The sequence below is a fragment of the Hordeum vulgare genome, chromosome 2H (assembly GCF_904849725.1).
Source record: "Hordeum vulgare subsp. vulgare chromosome 2H, MorexV3_pseudomolecules_assembly, whole genome shotgun sequence".
NCBI classification, from domain to species: Eukaryota; Viridiplantae; Streptophyta; class Magnoliopsida; order Poales; family Poaceae; genus Hordeum; species Hordeum vulgare.
The window spans coordinates 612,096,801-612,117,067 of NC_058519.1; the positions used below are offsets into that span (position 1 = coordinate 612,096,801).

General features: G+C 48.0%; 2 protein-coding genes across 2 annotated transcripts; one reads left to right on the forward strand and one right to left on the reverse strand.

Annotated features, from left to right (window-relative positions):
* Window positions 1-1,768: 1,768 nt before the first annotated feature.
* Window positions 1,769-3,095, reverse strand: LOC123430790. Its single transcript, XM_045114628.1, has 2 exons — window positions 2,820-3,095; window positions 1,769-2,416 (listed from the first exon to the last, which is right to left on the reverse strand). Exon 2 carries the CDS (start codon window positions 2,394-2,396, stop codon window positions 2,001-2,003), a length of 396 nt encoding a protein of 131 aa, XP_044970563.1. The 5' UTR covers window positions 2,397-2,416; window positions 2,820-3,095; the 3' UTR covers window positions 1,769-2,000.
* Window positions 3,096-16,288: 13,193 nt separating this feature from the next.
* Window positions 16,289-19,103, forward strand: LOC123430791 (F-box/WD-40 repeat-containing protein At5g21040). The gene is made up of 2 exons (XM_045114629.1): window positions 16,289-16,394; window positions 17,147-19,103. Exon 2 carries the CDS (start codon window positions 17,222-17,224, stop codon window positions 18,902-18,904), a length of 1,683 nt encoding a protein of 560 aa, XP_044970564.1. The 5' UTR covers window positions 16,289-16,394; window positions 17,147-17,221; the 3' UTR covers window positions 18,905-19,103.
* Window positions 19,104-20,267: the final 1,164 nt, after the last annotated feature.

Genomic DNA, 20,267 nt, shown 5'->3' on the forward strand with positions numbered 1-20,267 from the left:
CCGCCATCGCCATCGCGTCGTGCTTCCGTCGCGGCTCCATTCACCATCGCCCCTAGGCCCGCTGGCCATCGCGACCGACAGTACCTTAGCGTTGAGGTATGCTGTCACTACTGGGAAACGAGGACGCCGGTCTCGTGGAGCGACGTCCACCTCCCCAACGCGTGGCACCTCTCCGCCAACCGCGTCCCTATCCCGCCGGTGTCGACGAGCGGCCGTGCGCGCCGCGAGGAGATCGAGCTCCGCCGCCGCCTCCTTCCCGACGACCTCTACTACGACGAAAGGTACGCCGCCGACTCCACCCTCTGGGACACCTGGTTCAGGGACGAGCACGACGTGCGGCGTGCCTCCTATTCGTCGGCACAGTCTCGGGGCCGCGACGGGCATGGCAGGTGCGCGAGCGTACACGGGTGCGCGGCCTCACGCCCACGTCGTCGCCTTACCCGTCTCCGTCACCACCTCCACCTCCTCGCATGACGGAGGAGAGGAGGCCCGGCTCATGCAGCACGTCATGGAGGACTCCATGACGACGCATGATGAGCCCCAATGGCCGGGCCTGGACCGCGCCATGGCCCTCTCTGCGGCCGACGACGTCGCCATCCCCGAGCAGATGGAGGAGGAAGAGGTGGTCGTGTTCCCTCCGGAACTGGCGGACGCGTCATGGGGCTGGTTGTGCACCGCATCGGAGATAGTGCACACAGTGGGGGCCGTGAACTAGTGCCCCACGCCGCCGCTGTCACCGGAGCGGGACGCCTCGCCACGGGAGGAGGTGATGCAGGCCAGCTTCAAGCCCGCCCACGCGCACCAGGGACCGCCGGCCTATGTCGACCTCGTCAGCGACGGCGACGACGACGACACCGACGGCCAGTGAAGACGGCGACGGCAACGACGGACTTTTTTTATGTTAATTATGTCAAACTGTGCCGTTTTGTGGCCGTGAAAACTGGACCGTTTTTAATGTTAATGTTATTATGTTTTAAAGCTTTTTAACTGCGTTTATTTATTTTTAATTAAGTTTTATTTTTATTTTTTAATCAAGTCCAACACGAATATGATTTGGGATACGGTCGCGCAGTGGACGCACGCACGAGCCAACAAACAAAGAGGACATGAACGAATTCATTACCGTCTTAAACGGACAAAATCCGATCAAACAAAACGTTGGTTTGGGTCCTGCGGTAGAGTTGGCCTTAGTTCGCGACGCGGCACTACACGCCCGTGGCGTCCGTCCGTCGGCGCCACAGAAACCGGACCCGCAGGGCGCAGAGAATTCACAAGCAGTAGGAACACCTGCACTTTGGTCGGCGCTGATTCACCCCCCACCGCCTGCTCTCCCGTTCCCACTTCGTTACTACTCGTCGAGGACCGCGCCTCAGGTGACCACGGAGACTGCCCGGCACAGCCCAGTTGACAGACAGGTCTGCTACAGCTCTGCGACTGCGAGCGAGCAGCTCCGTCTCCATTTCTGTCGGCTCCACACCCCACGGGCGGCGGCGATTGAAACAGTACTACTACTAATCGCACCTCTGCGCTGCCCGCCATGTTCCACGGCCGGAAAACGCCGTCCAACATTTGTCACGTTCCCACTGCCCACACCACAAGCTTACAAATGGTACTCACTGCAAACATATAATTGCTTGGAATGTACTCCTACGTACTAACATCCTTCAGTCGGCTTAGTTTCTCCAACTATTAGTGGAGCAGGTGCTCATGAACCAACCACCAAGAACACCAAAGCGCTGATGAATTCCTACCGAAATTCTCCAAGGTCTAAACATCACAGTACTAGTAGTAACATGCATGCCAATGAAGCGTTATTTTTATGTTACAGCGTGCCGCTCCGTAGCTCCCCAAATCTCCATCACACACACACGCACGAACAGCGGAAGAACGGAAGGAAGAAATCATCATCAAACTAAACAGACAATTAACTAAACGCGAATCACGACGCTAACGAACTGACGAGCAGCCCCTAATCAAACCAAGCCGGGCTCGTGGCCGGTTTAGCCGAGCTGGACCTCGGCCTCGCGCCTCTCGCCGCGCCTGGCGCGCACCACGAAGGCGACGGCGACTGCCACGCCGACGACGGCCAGTGCCGCGACGCCGCAGGCCACACCGGCGGCCACGGCCACGGATCTGCGCGGCGGGGACTGACGTGCGCTGGTGTTGGTGGTGGTGGGCATCGCCGAGGCCGCCTCCGGCTTGGCGGCCTTGGAGTTGTCCAGCGCCTCCGGGAGCACGGCGGCCTCGGGCTTGGCGCCGAAGAAGGAGGCCATCTCCGGCGTCGCCTCCGTCTTCCCCTCGTTGCCGAAGTCCTCCAGCCCGTGGGACTCCGACCCGACGGCCAGCAGCGCCGCCACGCAGAGCGCCACGAGCAGATCCCGCCGGATGGACGCCATTGCTTCGGTCGCCGATCGAGCTGCCGTTGCGAGAATCAACAGTCAGTACGTAGCTACTACTAGAAACACCTTAAATAGCAAACTGTTGCTACGATCTTGAGCTGCTCTCTCTGGACCGAACGAACTGCACGGTGCTGGTACGTATATATTTGGAGAAATGCGGAACGATCATGTGTGTCGATTCACCAAATGGCCGGACAAAAAGAGCTAAAAGCAACCAAAGAAGCAGAGGAAGAGAAAGTCACATGCACCGACAGATCTCAGTGTCAATCAACGACGAGCAGCTAGCCAGAGCATGTTCTTTCCGCAGCAGCAGACCGTACTTAGTAAACAAAACAAGTGCAGATTTGAGATTTCCACAAAGGAAAAGCTCAACGCGAGGATCGGAGGAGATTTCCTCGCTAGCTTTGCGCAGGAACGTACCTCGGGAGCTTCACGAAAGGATAGTGTGTGTGCGCGCGACGGAGAGAGGAGATCGAAATAGCACTTGTGACTTGTGAGAGCTCTTGAAGATTCCCGGTATATATAAGAGCTAGCTAGTCTCGTTCTTTGGTTAGCACGAGTATCGGAGTATGTGTGGAGAGCGAGAGGCTCGTGACGTGAGTGAGTGAGCGAGTGAGAACCCTATCTAATCAACCCATCTCTCACTCACTCACGGCCATGCACGATGCACGTAGTAGATGTGGTGTGGGGCTCGTCGTTATTTGGGGTGGTGGAGTGAGTGTGAAGCTATTATGATTTTTTGCCCATTGCCCCGTGCCTGCGGGAAAACAAAGGGTGAAGAGAGAGAGAGAGGGGAGGGTGGCCTCCCCCACCATTAGGTAGGCAGGCATGTGATGTGAGCCTCTACTTGGTTTACTAACCACTCTGTCGGCTTGCTTCGATCCACTATTAGCAGAGCAGAGTGCTAGTCTCGTATACATATAGTACACCACTACTGCTGCTAATCTAAATCCACCCGTGGCCAGATTCTGTGCTGCATGCGGTTACTGTGCCCCGTTGTACTCTTCCTCGGTCGCGTAGGGGTCGTCCCCCGGTTTATTCCATCCCCGCTTCACGAGCCGCGCTTCACGGGCAAGCAGGCGATCCACCCTCGTGCAGCGAGCGCAGTCTCCGGTAACCACAACCACAATTAGCTGATGCGTCGTCCGCTTCATCACAGTACTGCTACGGCATCATCACGGCGTCGAGTTAGGTCAAATCATGCGACCTATCAGTCCTTCACGGGCAGAGCCGTCCTCGAGGCCTCCTGGAGAGATCGACTAGCTAGCGCACATGCACCGTTGATGATCGTAACATCATTGGCCGGTGAACCGGATCGATCAGGGTGTTGTTTTAGGGGGGTGGTAATTAGCCTTGGATCGGCACGGCGAGGCGGAGAATCTGATGAATAGTGTAGTAAGTAGGCCTGGTCCAGTGTCCACTGCTAGCTAGAGGTAGCACGTACTAGTAGAGTAGTACGTAGTCGATCCATGGATCCAGCGGGCGACCTGGCAGGACATATGGCGCCGAGTTCATTGGCCGGGCACGCCCTGCATGGGCATGCTGGGGCAGAGCGGTTAGTTGGCAACCCTTGTACACTACTCCCACCTAACCCAATAAAACCATAAAGGTCATCATCACCAACAAAAGGAGCCTCATCATATGATGCATCATGCGTCAACCAGGATAATTGGGCACACCTACAGCGGCCGTGGTAAGTGAAGCAGTGCACCAGTATCCGTCTCATTATTCGAGGAGTGAACGGATCATGTCGTTCATGTAGTACACATGACAGTGTAGACGATCTCAGGAGCACAGTGAATTTGCAGGCTTCTGAAACGCTCTTGGACTGAAGATCAACACTCACAAACTAACACTGGGCGCTAGATATATGCAGGAGAAGGCAGCGCCCTTCGCGCGTGTGTTGTTATCCTGTCTCATCAGAAGCGAGGAGGACCGACGGACCACGAAGTTTCCTTGTCGATCAACCGGCAATCTAATCTACCCCTGACTGACAGCACACTCAAGAGTCAAGAGCAAGTGTGCTGTATAAACCTTCGGCTTTGGCCGCGCGTGCATGCTCTTTTTGCGGCGAGGCAACACCTGTCTGTACGGGAATCTGGACGCGATCGGCGTTGGTGTGCAAGCGCAAGGAACGGGCTTGCAGGTCCCCGCCCGCCATGGTCCGTCCGTGACGGGTGTTGAGTGTTACTATGCTGTACCTCTTGCGCGTGGAGGTGGTGTCAGATCCTCGGCCAGTGCGATGCGCTGGGTGATGAACAGTGAGGAAGAAACTCGCGCTGTAGAGCACCATGCTCAGCTTGCCCCCTTGGACAATGTCGGCCCGGTTTAGCAAGATGACGCGGCCGGATTCACTGCGAATCCACCGAGATGGCTCTGAATATGACACGCTTGACAGTAGATTCAGAAGAAGCGACCTCGATGGATCGGTGCCCCGTTGAAATTGTCGGCTGTTCCGTCGTCTCTTCTACAGTTCTACCCTGTGCAGAAGTGAACCGGCCATGGAGTTCTCTTCTTCTCCACTCACGGCCGCCCGGCAACCCGCCCGTGACGGGACTGCCGACCAGTTTCTATGCGCTCTTTTTTGGTGATGAACAACAACACCTGTCTGTACGGGGATCCGGACGTGGTACGTGAGCTTCTTTTGCTTTTCTTTCTTTTTCATTGAGTAAGTAGGAAAAAGACATGGACGGGACGTGAGTGAGGCAACGGCGCAACGCTCACTGAGTGGGTTCGTCCCGGAACCCAGACTCCCCCGGCCCGGCTGGCCGTGAGAGTGTTGTGCGTGGAGATGTATGTCAGTGTGCACGATGGCCGTGTTTGGATCCCGCTGCTAGAGCTAGTTGGAGCTGGATTAACCCTCAAAGTATCCAAACAGCTGTGCTAGTTTGGGTTAGATTCCATCTAACCCACCAAAAAAACTATCCCTGAGAAGGGGTGCTAATTGGAGCTAGTTGGGGTATACCAGTAAAAAAAAATACCATCCCCCCGCATCTTATCCTTTCCCATCCTCCCTCATCCAGCCCCGTCGCCCGCGCTCGCCCCAGCCCCCGTCGCCGGCACTCGCCAGCCGCCGCTGCTCGCCGCGCTCCCCAGCCGCCGCTGCTCGCCGCGCTCCCAGCCGCCCGCACTCGCCCCGGCCGCCGCTGCTCGCCGCGCAGCCGCCCGCTGCTCGCCACCGCCTGCCGTCGCGCTCGCCACCGCCTGCCGCCGCGCTCCCAGCCGCCCGCTGCTCGCCACCGCCTGCCGCCGCGCTCCCAGCCGCCCGCGCTCGCCCCGGCCGCCGCCGCTCGCCGCGCAGCCGCCCGCTGCTCGCCACCGCTTGCCGCCGCGCTCCCAGCCGCCCGCGCTCGCCCCGGCCGCCGCCGCTCGCCGCGCAGCCGCCCGCTGCTCGCCACCGCCTGCCGCCGCCCCCGCCACCGGCTGCCGACGCCGCCCCCGCCACCGGCTGCCGACGCCCCCACCAGCACCCACCAGTGGGACGCCTTGTTTGTATGAACAAAATAAAATTTATCATATTTTGGATATTTGATTTGCAAAGATGATTTTAATATCATTTGTGAGTGGAAGGAGCCCACACAAGAGCCGGCTACAACAAATCCTGGTTAAAAGAGTCAAATGACTAAAAAAGTATATTTGTTATCAAACTAACTCTTGTATCCAAACATCATCAAAGGCTAGAGCTAGTTTAAAGTTAGTCTAAAGTTAAAAACTAACTCTAACCTCTAGCCAGGCTAGTGTATCCAAACAGGCCGATGTGCGCTGCCGTAATTGTACACGCACTGTAGTCAGATCAGATCGACCGGCCTGTGCCGTTTGTACTCCATGTTCTGCCTTTTACGTACTACTGCTGAGATCTACGATAGTACTTCCTCCATCCCATCATATAAAACAAAAATGCTAGACCTACAAAAACTTACAAAGGTTTACTTAACCTTTCAAACTAACTCTTCTCTTCCCCCTGATTTTTAGTGGGGATGGGCCCCTCATCCCTCAATTACCAATCACAATCTTACACATCAGTTTGTATGTAAAATTTTTACGTAAGCCTTTGTAGGTGTAGCATAACTCCATATAAAAACGCAATAATCCTGCGCCTACGTAAATGGATACGTAAACTTACTTAAACTTCTTAATAATCTACTTCTCTCCCCTCGATTTTCGTGGTGTGGGGCCAGGCTATTTTCCCTTCCAATCAAATCAATCCAAACCAGTTTTTGGTAGCTTTAAGTAAATTAATTACGTAGGTGTAGCAAAGCCCATAAAAACATTTTATGGCTCGAACATTCCACTCGCCCCCCGCGTCGCCTCGCTACCATAGCGCTGTCGCCCTCTCCCCCCTCCCTCCCACCCGTCTCGCCGTCGCCAGAGGGCGCTCGTCGGCGAAGTTCGGGCCGGCCCCGAGAAAGGCGGTGGCCGGGTAATTCCGTTGGCCTGTCCGACATGACATGGAGGGCGGTGGCGTGTGCGAGGCGAGCTGCGCGCTGCGGTGAGCGGCTGAGTGCGGGCTGGCACTGCCCGGCGCGCCTGGCGGAGGTTTTCAGCCGGCACGAGGAGGTCGCGGGCGTTTTAGACGCGGGGCCGCTGTGGGCTGTTGGGAAGATCTGGCCTCTGTCGGCTTGATGCTGCACGAGGTGACCTCTGGCGCCTTTGGAGCGGGGGCGCTGGCCAGATCTGGTCGTCTGCCGTTCCCGGTGGGATGGTCTGGCAACACGGGCTGGCGCGTCGGATGGTTGCGTTCCGCGCCTGGATCGACTGCGTTGTGCCTTGTGGAGACAGTAGCGGTGGAGTCGGGGTTGCTGGTGGTCTCTTCTTCAAGCGCGTCCACGTACGGCTCTCTCGAGCGGTGGCGCCGTCTAGTTTGCTTGGTGTTGTGGGAGGCTCGCACACACCAGCTCCAACACGAACTTTATTTGCTCTTGCGCGCGTCGGTGCGGGCAACGCAATTTGGCTTGATTCCCGCCCATGTCGTGCGCGCGGCGGTGCGGACCGGTTAGGCTCGGCTGTTCCTCAACCTTTCTTGTGCGCTGCGGTGCGGAGGCTCACCCAGATCTGTTGTGGAGGTAGAGGACGATCTGATCCGGATTGGTCGCCCAGGGTCTGCGAGCGACCGTGCGAACTGAACAAATTGGCGTGTGCTCATTGAGTTCGAGCGTGCGGCTTCTTTTTTGGCAGTGTTTGCTTGGGGTCGTGATGCTTCGTGGCACTGGTGGCCTCGGATCCTAGGATTGTTGGTGGAAGGCTCGACTCCGGATAAAAATCTTGCATCGACCTTGTCGTTGCAGGCGATAACGGTATCCATGGATGTCGTCTCCCTCCTTCAAGGTATCGTCGTGGAGCCGTTTGCTCTTCCTTACCAACTGGCGTGAGATCTCCGGGTGAAAACCTAAGATTCAGGATGCAAATGATATCTTCGTCATATTAATATATTCACTTTGTCGAAAAAAACTAGCTCTTCAACTCAATTTGATTAACTAAGAGCATCTATAATCAGGATTGCCTAATTTCAAAACCCAAACGTCCGTGGACTGATCTGGTTAGTGCGGGGCTATGTTCATTTTAAGCCTACATATGTGCATGCATGTAATCATGTCTCTTGCTCCTTTGTTTCTAAATCATCAGACCAAATGCGTGTGCTTGATGGGATAGAAAAAAAAAAGAGAGAAAGGACGAATAAGAAAAAGATGATTCAGGATGGGCTACATGGTACGTGAAGGGCTGCCCAAATATCACTATATTCTTTCCATGTATGCCTCGGATATGTGGGGATTTGCGGACAACCGGATCATATGAGGACAATGTGCATGGAGGAGGTGGGGTCCAGTTGAATGATTTTCTCTCTCTCCTCACTGTATAGTTATAAGGCTGTCTTCTCAAATGTTTGTGGGCGAATTGGATGGTCGAGTTGTAGATGCTCCATCTACAACCAAACTTAGCAAATACGTCCTCCAAATGGCCACAAACTTGTCCACGCGTGTCGCGGGTAGCACCAGACGGACCTTCATAAGTGTTGGCGGGCAGCCACACTCTTCAAAATAAAAGGCTCAAATACATGCAATCCATGCACGTGGATCATATAACACGAACTCGTCATAATTCAACAATGCAACAAAGCAAAATAAATCATAGTTCAACAATTCATACATGCCAAAATGAAATTCAACTCCATGGCACGGCTGCCCAATGTGATGGATCACTCGCCCAACAGGTTTATCAAAGTCAAGTTTTGGAAAAACCTCTTGTAGTAAAGTCAGTAGTTCTTGCCATTTATCTAGAAACTACTCCCTCATTTCCGGTTTATATGGCTTAAATCTAAAATGTCATCAACCAAGGTGAATTGTGAGTGGATGACACTAGTTCTAACTAGCCAATGAAATGTTTCTCACGTATTCAATTTTCAAGGCAATAAATGTAGCATCCTCCTTTTCATTGGACTTGCATGATGCATGCATAGCCACTAATTTGCTTTCCCTTATCTCTATTAATTAAATATGGTGTGAGACTCAAAACACTTTAACTCAACTAGACTCAAAATGAGCCTAGTATAATGAAAATCTGAAATTTTAAAGATGAGCCCTATAAACCGAAAAGGAGGGAGTAGCATCAACACATCATCTAAAGAAGAGTATAAGAGCGATACCATCACATACCTGAGCTACAGAACATTCTTCTTCTTAACATATGTCAAAAATATCCAAAACTTTGGTTTTGAGAGTACCATCTCCCACTCAAATATCATGCCAGAAACTAATATTACAACCAATATCAACAATTCATTTATATAGAGGTCTAACTGCAACAAAAGCCCAAGTAATCCATTTCTAAGAAGGAGACCCCAAATTCTTCTTAGACCAAAGTATTGAAGAAACTATTTCCTAGAGGCAAAAATAAAAATAATTATTCATTTTCATGTTTGTAGTTAATATTTATTTTTTTATGTTATAAATATAATTACAATAGTTATTGAGTCTGCAATAACAATATGGCTCTAATAAAAACTCAAATGCATACGTAGAACAATAAACTAAGATAATATGGGTCTCACTACACATGAGTCAACTAAGGGCATTTTAACCGATCCCGTATAACCGGTTAGTGGAGTATATTTAGCTTTTTACTCCACTAACCAACACCTAGCCGATCCCCAATCCGGCCTAACAGAGTATAATTTTACTCCTTTCCGTAAAAAAAATCTATTCACACTCATTCTCTCCTCCGTTGATTAAAATGGTACATCACTCCTTTGTTGCCTCTTCCTCCCCTCACGCGTCACATTTTCGCCCCTGCCGCCCCTCCTACCCCTCCACCTCCCCAAAGACACCGTCCCTCAACCGGGTAATCCTTGTAGGCCTTTTTTGCGGTCCCCCAGCACCTCCTCATCTTGCCGCCGGCCTAAAAATAAGGGGATCTGCGGTTGCTGTCACTCCCGTCGGATATGGTGTTTCCGACCGGCAGCGGATGCGCCTTGCCATGGATTGGCCGGGAAGAAGCCCACACAGCCCCGACAAAGCCTCCACGTCGCATGCAAATATGACTCTTCGTCTAGCCACTCTAATCGCTCTCATCGTCGGTTCGCCGACAAATACATGCTCGGCCATCGCTCGGGCTCAGCGCTCATGCAATGACTCGCTTGCTCATAGTTGCCGGTTATATAATGTGACGACTGCACACAACAAGTGGTACGCCGAGTTTCTACCAACGGGGTATGTGCTTAAAATGCACAAACGATGGGGTATGTGCTTGTTTGGATTAATTTTTTCACCGGATTTGGTTCAATTTCGGTAGCTCATTGATGCTCATCTATGTGTATAGGATGATGGATGCTCGTTTTGATATTGGAAAGAAGAATACATCATTCTATTAATAGCAAGAAAATTATTATATGTTCGTGCACTTGTTGTCAGAATTGAGGCTAAAGATGAAACTATATCTGAGATTACAGAAGAAATTACAGTGGAAGCAATGACTAAATTTTTAGAATCAAATAACAAGAATGAAATATGCAAGATGGAGAATACGTAGATCAACAATGAAGGCATCAAAAATATATTAATCCAACTAACGGGAGCTTATGAAAGTTGGATATCTTCTTAAATGTCTAATTGCGGTTCTTGTTTTCTTTGATCTCGCTCTTCAAGCAAAGATTTTGTGAATTATTATGTAATCAATGTCATTGAATTAAATAAAGAAGCAAATAAATGTATTTCAATGGCAGAAACTGAAATGCAAATAAAAAAAATATTTCGCTAAGTTTAAGGGATCGGCTTGATTCGGCCAAAACCTAGTGGACTATATATACTTCATTAAGCCTTTTACTCCGTTAAAATATTGGGGATCAGTTAGAATTTTTCTAAGAGCACCTACAACCACGGTTGGCAAATATAACCCCTCAAACACATGCAGACGCGCCCGACACGTCCGCGAGGAGTGATCGGACACGCCTCAAATTAGCACCACTACGTCCTTACACCTCAAACTAGATTTTTATAACCATACAAAAGCATGCAAAATAAAAACCTACGTACTACGTAGCTACTCCTCGTTAGAGATGTCGACTATCTTCGTGCCCTCCGGCAGATACATGCATGACAGTTGTAGCTCCCCCCCCAAGTGCCTCCAGTTGCTTCGCTTAGGCCTCCTCCTCCTTCATGTCCGCCCTGCGTTTAGCGAAGAGCGTGTCGGCCTCTGCCTTCTTCTTCTCGAGGAGCTCCCGGTTAGCCTCCATCTCGGCCTCATCCTGGATGGACTCAAGGATGGCCTTCATCTCTGCCTTCGTCATGTTAAACCCCGGAGCAGGCTGCTCTTCCTCGTGCTCCTTCGGATCCGCCACCTTTATCTGCTCCGACAGTCGCTCTCCCTCCTCCTCCGACTGCTGCTCCTCCTTCTTCGGCTACGGCGAGTCCAAAGGCAACCCCGCAGCGATGCGGGTGACGCCCCTAGCCTAGACCTCCACCTCGATCTGCATCCAACGCTCCCGTGTGAGCATCACATAGGTGGTGATCTTACGTCGGACCATGTCGAAACCGAAGAGTGTGGGAGAGCGGGGAGAGGAGGCGGACGGGCTAGGGTGGCGACGCAGAGAGGAAGGAGATGAATGTGCTAGGGCTAGGGACGTCGGCCGACTTAAATAGCCACATTTGGCCTCGGGAGGCGAGCCAGAGCGGCGCCACGCGAGGTTCACACTACGGCAACGGATGAGGCCACCGTCGAACCATCAAATTTTTGAATGAGTCCGCGTGGGACCCCATCGTCAGGCCAACGTGGTGGACGTGCCCGAGCGCTCCATATCCTTCCCATATTTAAATTGGATATGAAGGATGCTACTGAGTCCGGACGTTTGAGGACCGTTTAAGACATCTGACTGAGTCGAAATCCCGTGACTAATCAGTGGCCGAGAGGTCTGCCCTCACGTTTGAGTGGAGTTGGAGCACCCGACTATAGATGCTCTAGCGTTATTCCTTTTTGTTGTTTGTGGGCTGGTCCACTTTTTGCCCTCTTTTTTCTTGAGGGTGGTCTGGTTTTTTCCTTTGTCATGTGTGCTGTGTGCGCCTATGGGTTGGGCTTTTTTTGTGCTTTATTTTTGTTGGCTGATGCTCGTGACTCGTTGTGGTACATCGGGCAAATACACCTGTATTGTAATTTTCTTGTGGGTTGCATTAAACGTCTGCTGGCGGATACTCCGTCGCCTCGCTGATCACCGGATGAACATATTGAGCGTAATCTCTCTTTGCAAGAAAAGTGATGTTACAAAAACGCTACTACAACAGGATGCTTGTTGCTGAATTTCTTTGTAACAAGGATCTTATTGCAAAATAGACCCGCAACTGAGATCTTGTTGCAGAAATTTTTCGCAAGAGAAGCCTTGTTGCATAAATTTTGATTATTACATAAAGCTCTTTTGTAACACCGTCCATTATTCATGTTGCAGAAGCACTAAGTCGCCATAGCCAACTGTGTTTTGATGAGGTCTCCACAATTGTAGTAGCTGGGCAGCGTCGACGATGTTTTGTAGTGCTGGCCCTTTCCTTTGAAGCACTCTGATGCGAGCAGCTGCTGCTCCAGTTGCAGCACTGCGTCGGCGTGCTTTCCTGCAATGGAGCGGGGATGGTGGCTTGCTCTCCAGCAGCCGGATGACTCATGTTACAGGTATCAAGGTAAAAGTTAATAACTACTTCCTCCGTACTAATATAAGAACATTTAGATCACTATTTTAATTATCTAAATACTCTTATATTAGTTTACAGAGGAAGTACCTTATAAGCCATTTTTTTGTTAATCGAAATCATTAATACGCCACATGCATGCAAGAAAGGAATGAGAAGAAAGAAACTAAATGTTATTATGACTACATGCATGCAAGTATTAAATAAGTTGCTACTACTTCCTCCGTTATGGTTTAGAAGACACGATTGAAAAATCCCTAAGATCAAGGTAGTCACCGATTGGTTGTGAGATGTAGCAGGTGTAGATGCTAATGCGCCTAATCAACTGAGAAAATACTAATACTAATGCGTGAGCAGCAAATTGAGAGGACGCATGCATGAGTAGTACTAGTACTAATTAATAGGAGTAATTGCTTTCACACCTTAAACCTTATCTATTTTGGAAACGCACGCAAGTTTAATTTTGTCTTCTAAACCGTGACGGAGGGAGTACAAGGAATCATCATTATCTTTTGCCTCGATTACTGTTAATGGTCTTATATATATATGCAAAAGGTATGTTTCATAGTAGCCTTGTATATGGGAATGGATGGAGCAATAGTTTGGGCTCATAGTGTAGGTGTTGGATTGAGAGAGGTGAGAGAGAGAAAAGTCGGGGGTCAAAATCACATGGAGAGGAAAGGGATAGGATGGGGTTGGCACATAGAAAATTCTGGAAGATGTAACAACATTATGTAGAACTATAGATAAGGTTGGAGGGAAGATGGAGAGTGTGGGGCAGAGGGGACGGGTGACGAGTGCACATAGCGGTTGGGTGTGTTCATCATCTGGATGATTACAAAACGTTTCCCTTTTATCATCGTGTGGTTTCATCAGTTTTGTCTTTTTTGTTTCTGTCCTTTCTTATGTTTGCATTCTTCTCCTTTTACGTTTTTCCTAAAAAAATGTAAGTATTTGTTGTGCTATTTAAAAATGCGTGTGTGCATCTTTTTAAGGCTGTGCCTAAGACTTGGTCAGATTGAGACTTAAGCAAGTCGTAGTCATGTCGACTACCTGTAGTTATAGTCGGAGACGACACTTATAGATGTGTGCTCACTAGTAGACATGCAACCACCTCCTTCTCGTTCCTCATCAAAACATCACTAAGTTGCGATCGCGTTGAAGACATGCAGCTGTTGTCGGGCACGCACTTGTAGTTGTGTGTCTATTGATAGACATGCAATTGTCCCTCTTCCACCCTTGACGAAGAACAACTAAGTTGCAATCACATTAAAGGAATGTAGTTGCATGCGGGGTGACACTTTGCAGCTGTGTGCGTACTAGTAGACACGCAACTGCACCCGCTTTGTGACAAAACAACACTATATTACACTCTTGTTGAAGATATGTAGTTTTAGGTGGGAGCGACACTTGCAATTGCGTGCCTACTAGCAGATATGCAACTGGCTCCACCCATGACAAAACATCACTATGTTGTTTTCATATTGAAGACATGCGGTTCTCGTCGGGGGCGCCACTTCAAGTTGTGTACCTACTAGCAGACACACAACTACCGCTCCCCTCCCCCAAAAAACAGCACCATGCCGCCGTCGTGTTGAAGAAAGGCAATTGTAGTCGTGGGCAACACTTGCAGTTGTGTGCCTAGCACAAAGCATGCAAATGCCCTACCGAACAAAACACCACTATGTTGTAGTAGCTCCGAAAACATGTAGTTGGAATCGAGGGGACATATGCAGTTGTGTGCCTAGTGCCAGACGTGCAACCACCCTCCCCTTGTAGGGATACTCAGAAGAAGAAAAAAAATCTTCATATGCACCAGCCGAGGACCACTATGAAAATGCATACAAAGTTTGACTTGATGTTACCAACTCATAGCGCACCGGAAAAAGAGTTGGTAAAGATCGTCGGTACAACTTCCTACAACTAGGACTTTACAACCTCTTAACCGCGAGACTTCTTTCTCCCTCAAACAAAAGATTTTTTTGCAACTTCCCTCAAACAAAAGATCGAAACACAGATAAACAAGACATAGAACTCTAACTCTTTGAAATAATATTAATAAAACTAGAAATAACTATGCACCACCAACAATTTTCACCAATAATTTTAACCAAAAGAAATTGCTGAACTTAGGACATGCCTCGAACACCACCCATTTAGCACCATTGTGAATCGATGTGGAGAAGCATCACCCGGGGGCAAGGGCCACTTGGCTTGCGGCAAGAAGGGCAAGACATAGTTGCAAAGAACACACAAAAAGTTATATTACTAAGAACGAATTCAATAAATATACTATATGATCGACAAAGCTCATAGTGTTGAAAGCCCACATCCATAATTATCCCGTAATACTCTATCATCCAGAAATATAATGAGAAAAACAAAGTGAAAACATGGACACAACGCCACCAACCAACAAAGAACACGGTTGCCGCAAAGCATGGGATAAGATGATTGTTAAACGGACGGAAACAGTAAAACACCAACTAGAATAGATGAAAAGGCATATTCTTAAACCGCGGGCATGTGGAGCGGTGCAAGAGAAAACGAGCCAAGCGATGCATGGGATGAAAACAAATGAAAAGAATAGATGAAAAGACATATTCAAAAACTTAAAATGTTAAGCACTAAATTATTAAATAAAAACACCAGAAAAGAGAGAAAGTGTAAACCGAAAACAGAAGAACACGTGTGGTCCCTCGCGTGGGGGGCATGACCCTGAGTACGTGTGAAGGTACCCTTAACTAGTGATTTTGCTATGCTTGAGTCTCAGCTATGGACAAAAAAATTGTAGGCCGGAATGAAAGAATGAAATATTATGTGTGACACTTGACAATTGTCGACCAAACGCGTAGGGAGCGCGTGTCATAGTGTGATGGGCCGGACAATTTTAATCTACTTTGTGATTTCATAGATCCCGGTTTTGGGAGCCTTCTAGAATATTCTTGTCTGTTTTCTTTATCTGGTTGGGTAACCTTCTAGAAGGTTCCAATTTTGGTATGATTCTTTCCTTACTTGTTTTTTTTCTGTTTTTCGATTTTCTTCTATTTTTTGTTCAAAAATTTCATAATTCTTCTAAAATAAAAAAGTATTTTCTAAAAATTTCGTCCAGAATTTCTAAAAAAGATTTCATTTCGAATTTTTTTCGAAAAAGTAAGCATATTTACAATTTTATTTTAAAAATGTTCTGAATTTCCAATTTTGTTACTATTTTTCAAGAAAATATTGTAAGTTTAAAAGATGATCATTGACTTTAATAATTGTTCACATATTTAAAAAAATTCTCCAAAATATAGGAAGTGTTTCTTTAAGAAGAAAAACATGTTCTAAATTTGCATAGTTTTTCAACTCTCAACTTGTTTCAACATTTGAAAATGTTCAGAAATTTTATGTTTTCCTAGAGTCCTCATTTCCTGCTTGGTTATTGCAGATAATAATTTAGAAAATTTACGGTTTATAAAAGAAAATATAGAAATGTTCATTTCTTGTTGAAACGAGTTGAAAAATTGTTTTCTTGCGACCTCTCCGGGTGAGTTTGGGTGAAGCGAAATGCCCAAAGTGAAGACACCACCACACACTAAACGACTATCTACTCAGAGCCTGGCCCATAGAAAAGCAACAGCGCGGGCCCTTTTGCCATCTCGTGAACCGACGGTCCGGATCGGGGGCAAGGAGAGCATCTAGACCGTCCGTTCCCGTTCGAGCACGGGCGGTGCAGACGAAGCGTCCGTCTCTTTGGCTCCCTGCGGCCGCAGTTTTCCTTCCCAAAGGGGAAAAGAAAGAGAGAAGAGGAGAAAGTCTGCAGAAATCGAGATCGGAGGCACAGCTCGAGGTGATTCTCGCTCCTGTAATTTCGTCAGCTAATTTTATCTACTAGGAATTTTCCGTGCGCTCGCATGCATCCCGTTCGATAGGAACTACTGGTAATTTGTCTACGTATCCCTCCTCTGCGCGGCTGCGGATTTGGTTTCGGGTTAGGGTTTCGAATCAGGATGTATTGGCCTGGAATCGGAGGATATGTTCCGCTTGTTTCGATTCGATGCTTGGTTTGCCGGTTTCGTGTGCTTAATTGGAGAAATTGTTGGTGGGTATGGTCGCTCCGATCTCAGATGCGGGTTAGCGGAGCTCCTCGCTCTGTGTAGTGCGGGGTGTTGCTTTGCTTCAGTTGAAGTGAATTTACAGCTATATCCCGAATGCTTCGTTCGGGAAAAAGTCTGCCCCTTTTTTGTGCAGGCTAAGGATTGCGATTTTTGTTCGAAAATAGAGCTTAGTCACACCTTTGATTAGTCCTTTCAATCTTGTTAGTAGTACATGTTTTTACCTTCAACAGATAATCTGATTACAAGTTGAGTTTACTCGGTTTGCATCGCAGATTTAGGTTCCTGATTTTGTATATTCATAAATAAGAGGGTTGTATTTTTTATGTACATTCTGTTTTAACATGCGATGCGGTGAACAACTAGATTTTGTATTCCTCTCCGTGACTAGGTGACAAAGGATTTATTTTTCCTGATGATGCTTGTCTGAACTTATCAGTTCTTCTTAATGAAATTTGAACTGAAGTGTTTGATTATTGCATTGCAGGGATTCGTGTTTTTATTTGCCCGGGTTGGGGGAAAGGCTAGGGAAGTTCATCACAAGATAGGATTTCAGCATTTTATGGACTTTGATTGCAATAAGGCAGGAGAGTCTTCAGCCAAGCATTGTTCTAGCATTTGCAACGAGGGCGCACTCATCCAGGCAAACACCTTAACTCATTGGGGAAAGGCTAAAAAGTGGAATAGTCTCAACAAATTGAACAACCCGGAGTCAAGTCATGGATCACTTCCAAGGGTTACTGACCCCAAGGAAGATTGTGAAACAGGAAATGACGCAACTGCCTCAGAGTGTAGCACTATGTGCTTCACTGATCTGCCGTCTGCATTGGTCTGTGAAGTCCTTGCGTGCCTTGATCCAAAGGGGCTTGGGGTTGTATCTTGTGTCTCCACAGTTTTGCAGACCCTAGCCACAGATCATCAGGGATGGAAGAAATTCTACTGTGAGAGGTGGGGACTTCCGAATGCTCCCATCGGACCCCTAGTTCCAGGTGGCGTCCCAGACGGGAGGTCGTGGAAAGCATTGTTTGTGGATCGGGAGTTTCAAAGTAGATCATTCATGGGAAGATTTAGTGTGGATGTTCTCCGTGGTCACAGTGAGGATGTACGCACTGTGTACCTTCTGGCATCAGCAAATCTGATATTCACTGGTGGCCATGATTCTGTGGTCCGGATGTGGAATATGGAGGAAGGGCTACTGATTGATGAGTCCCGCCCATTTGGTTGCACTATCCGTGCAATTGCAGCTGACAGTAGGCTTTTGGTAACTGGAGGATCCAAAACCTTCATTCGGTGTTGGAGGGCTATTGAGGGGGCCTCGCACCTTTTCCACCTTTCTGGAATTGGTACTACCCAGAATTCTGAATTTCGCCTATGGGGGCATGAAGGGCCTGTGACTTGTCTTGCCTTGGATTCAACAAGGATTTACAGTGGTTCTTGGGATATGACTGTTCGTGTTTGGGACAGAGCCGAGATGAAGTGTGTACAAAAGTTCATGCATGCTGACTGGGTTTTGGCCCTGGCTCCTCGTGGAAATACTGTTGCCAGTACAGCTGGTAGAGACGCATATGTCTGGGATATTGGAAGCGGTGAGTTGACAACTATAATTTCCAATGCACATGTTGGTAATGCATATTCTGTAGCTCGAACACACCTGGCAGATATGCTGTTTACTGGAGGAGAGGACGGGGCAATTCGCTTATTTGACGTTTCTGATATATCTGATGATGAGAATATTAAACCAGCTGCGACTTGGTTGCCGCATTCTGGCCCTGTTCATTCTCTTGCTTTTGAGTACCCATGGCTTGTTTCTGCCTCTAGTGATGGCAGGATCGCACTAATTGATTTGAGGAAGATCCTGACCCCCGTAAACTCATCAAAGCGCCGATTCAGGGTTAAGCCTTTTGACCCAAGCAACGTAGAGCCTCCACAGAGAATGCTTCATGGCTTTGGGTGCTATCTTTTCTCCATCGACATCGGTGCAGATAGAATCATATGTGGAGGCGAGGATGGCGCTGTCAGGGTCTGGAACTTCTCGGAAGCACTGGAGATTGAGAAGAAGGCGCAGGCTTTAAGGAGTTTGAGGCAGGAGAACCGCATGAGACGGAGGAAGGCACAAGTAGAGATGAATGCAAATGGTAGAAGGTCTGAACATTGCTCAGTAGCCATGAAAAGGAACCCATTGAAGGGTGATAAGAGCGTCACTTGGCAAATCAAGCGTGCCGTCAGTGACAAGGTCAAGTCTTAGATTGGGTATTTGTACCCTTCGTAACATAACATGTTGCTTTACCGATTCCATCCATAAGCTCGGTTTGCTACATGTAGGTCAACATTTGGCATTTTCATATGTTTAACTTATATCTAGTGCACTATGGTCGCATTTAATATGTATGCAATTCTTGTTCGACCTGGTGTACATTGGGTCCAATGGAAGAAGGTTTTCCATACATCCTTCTGTTTCCAGCTATGGTTGCATTCGTTTTTGTACCTTTCTGTTTGTGTTTCTGGTGAAAGAAAAATTACATGATCCTTATGTACTGTATTTATCTCGTTGTTGCAGCAAACTTGTTTGATCCCTAGGCTCTAGCTGGATATATTTCAGTTTGTCGCCTTTGCTACAAGGAAAATATGTATTGTACCACTTAATTTTTCAGGTATAGGTTTGTAATTTTCAGTACAATTTTTTACAAAGCCAAATTTAATCGCCTTCAATGTCAAACTTAGAGATTCCAGTATATCAGTATATAGTTATAGCTTGGTGTCAGCCTGTCAGGTATCTCCTGGTTGGTCACTGCGTACTATATGTGACCTTGTAACTAAAACGCTGGGGGTGAGGAATGAGGAATGACTAACTGTACCATTTCCTTACATCAATTCAGGGTACATGTCTACCTTGCCTAACTAGATCGTGACAATTGTGAATAACCCTGGGAGCAGATCCAGCAAAACATGAAAAAGTTTTTTTTATGAAGGGTGCATTTATTAACTCAAAATGCAGCACCGGACAGATACAAAGCATGATGGGTAATACCCGATGTTTACGTAGCTAAGCCGCACACAACCAAACACTAACAATCTGATAAAAGAAACAATAAAAACCGACATATGGCAACAGTAAAGTCATATAAGACCACACTATGCATATGTAGAAAGAGGTGGCGGACTGATCTGCAGATTATGCCATCACGCATGTTGGGTAAAAATCTTCTTGGGCACCTGCACCAATCACATGAACACCGCCTTGAACATTGATTTGTACTTCGTTCTGTGTACCGTAGACCATGTAATAGGCCAATGTATACTACAAAAAATAACCCGCAATGGAGAAGAGTTTTTGTTATTAAAAAAAAAATATTTCTTCATAGCCAAAGCGATCATAGTAAGACATACGTTTGTGGACACTCTAATCTATTTGGAATTCCATGTAATCGGTGACAAAAAATATTGGCAACACTTATATGAGGATACAAATTGGGCAGTACTTGGATGATTGGCCATGTAGAATGCGCAAATTTGCATTAGGGAAAGAGGTATTTGATTGTCTCGTCGTGAGTGCAAAAGTTGCAGTTCTTGCTTCCTTGTCAATTGCGATGGGACGAGATCGTCTTTGA

Coding starts and splice junctions, on each gene's coding strand:
- LOC123430790 (XM_045114628.1), bottom strand. CDS start 2,396: ATGGCGTCCATCCGGCGGGATCTGCTCGTGGCGCTCTGCGTGGCGGCG.
- LOC123430791 (XM_045114629.1), top strand. CDS start 17,222: ATGGACTTTGATTGCAATAAGGCAGGAGAGTCTTCAGCCAAGCATTGT.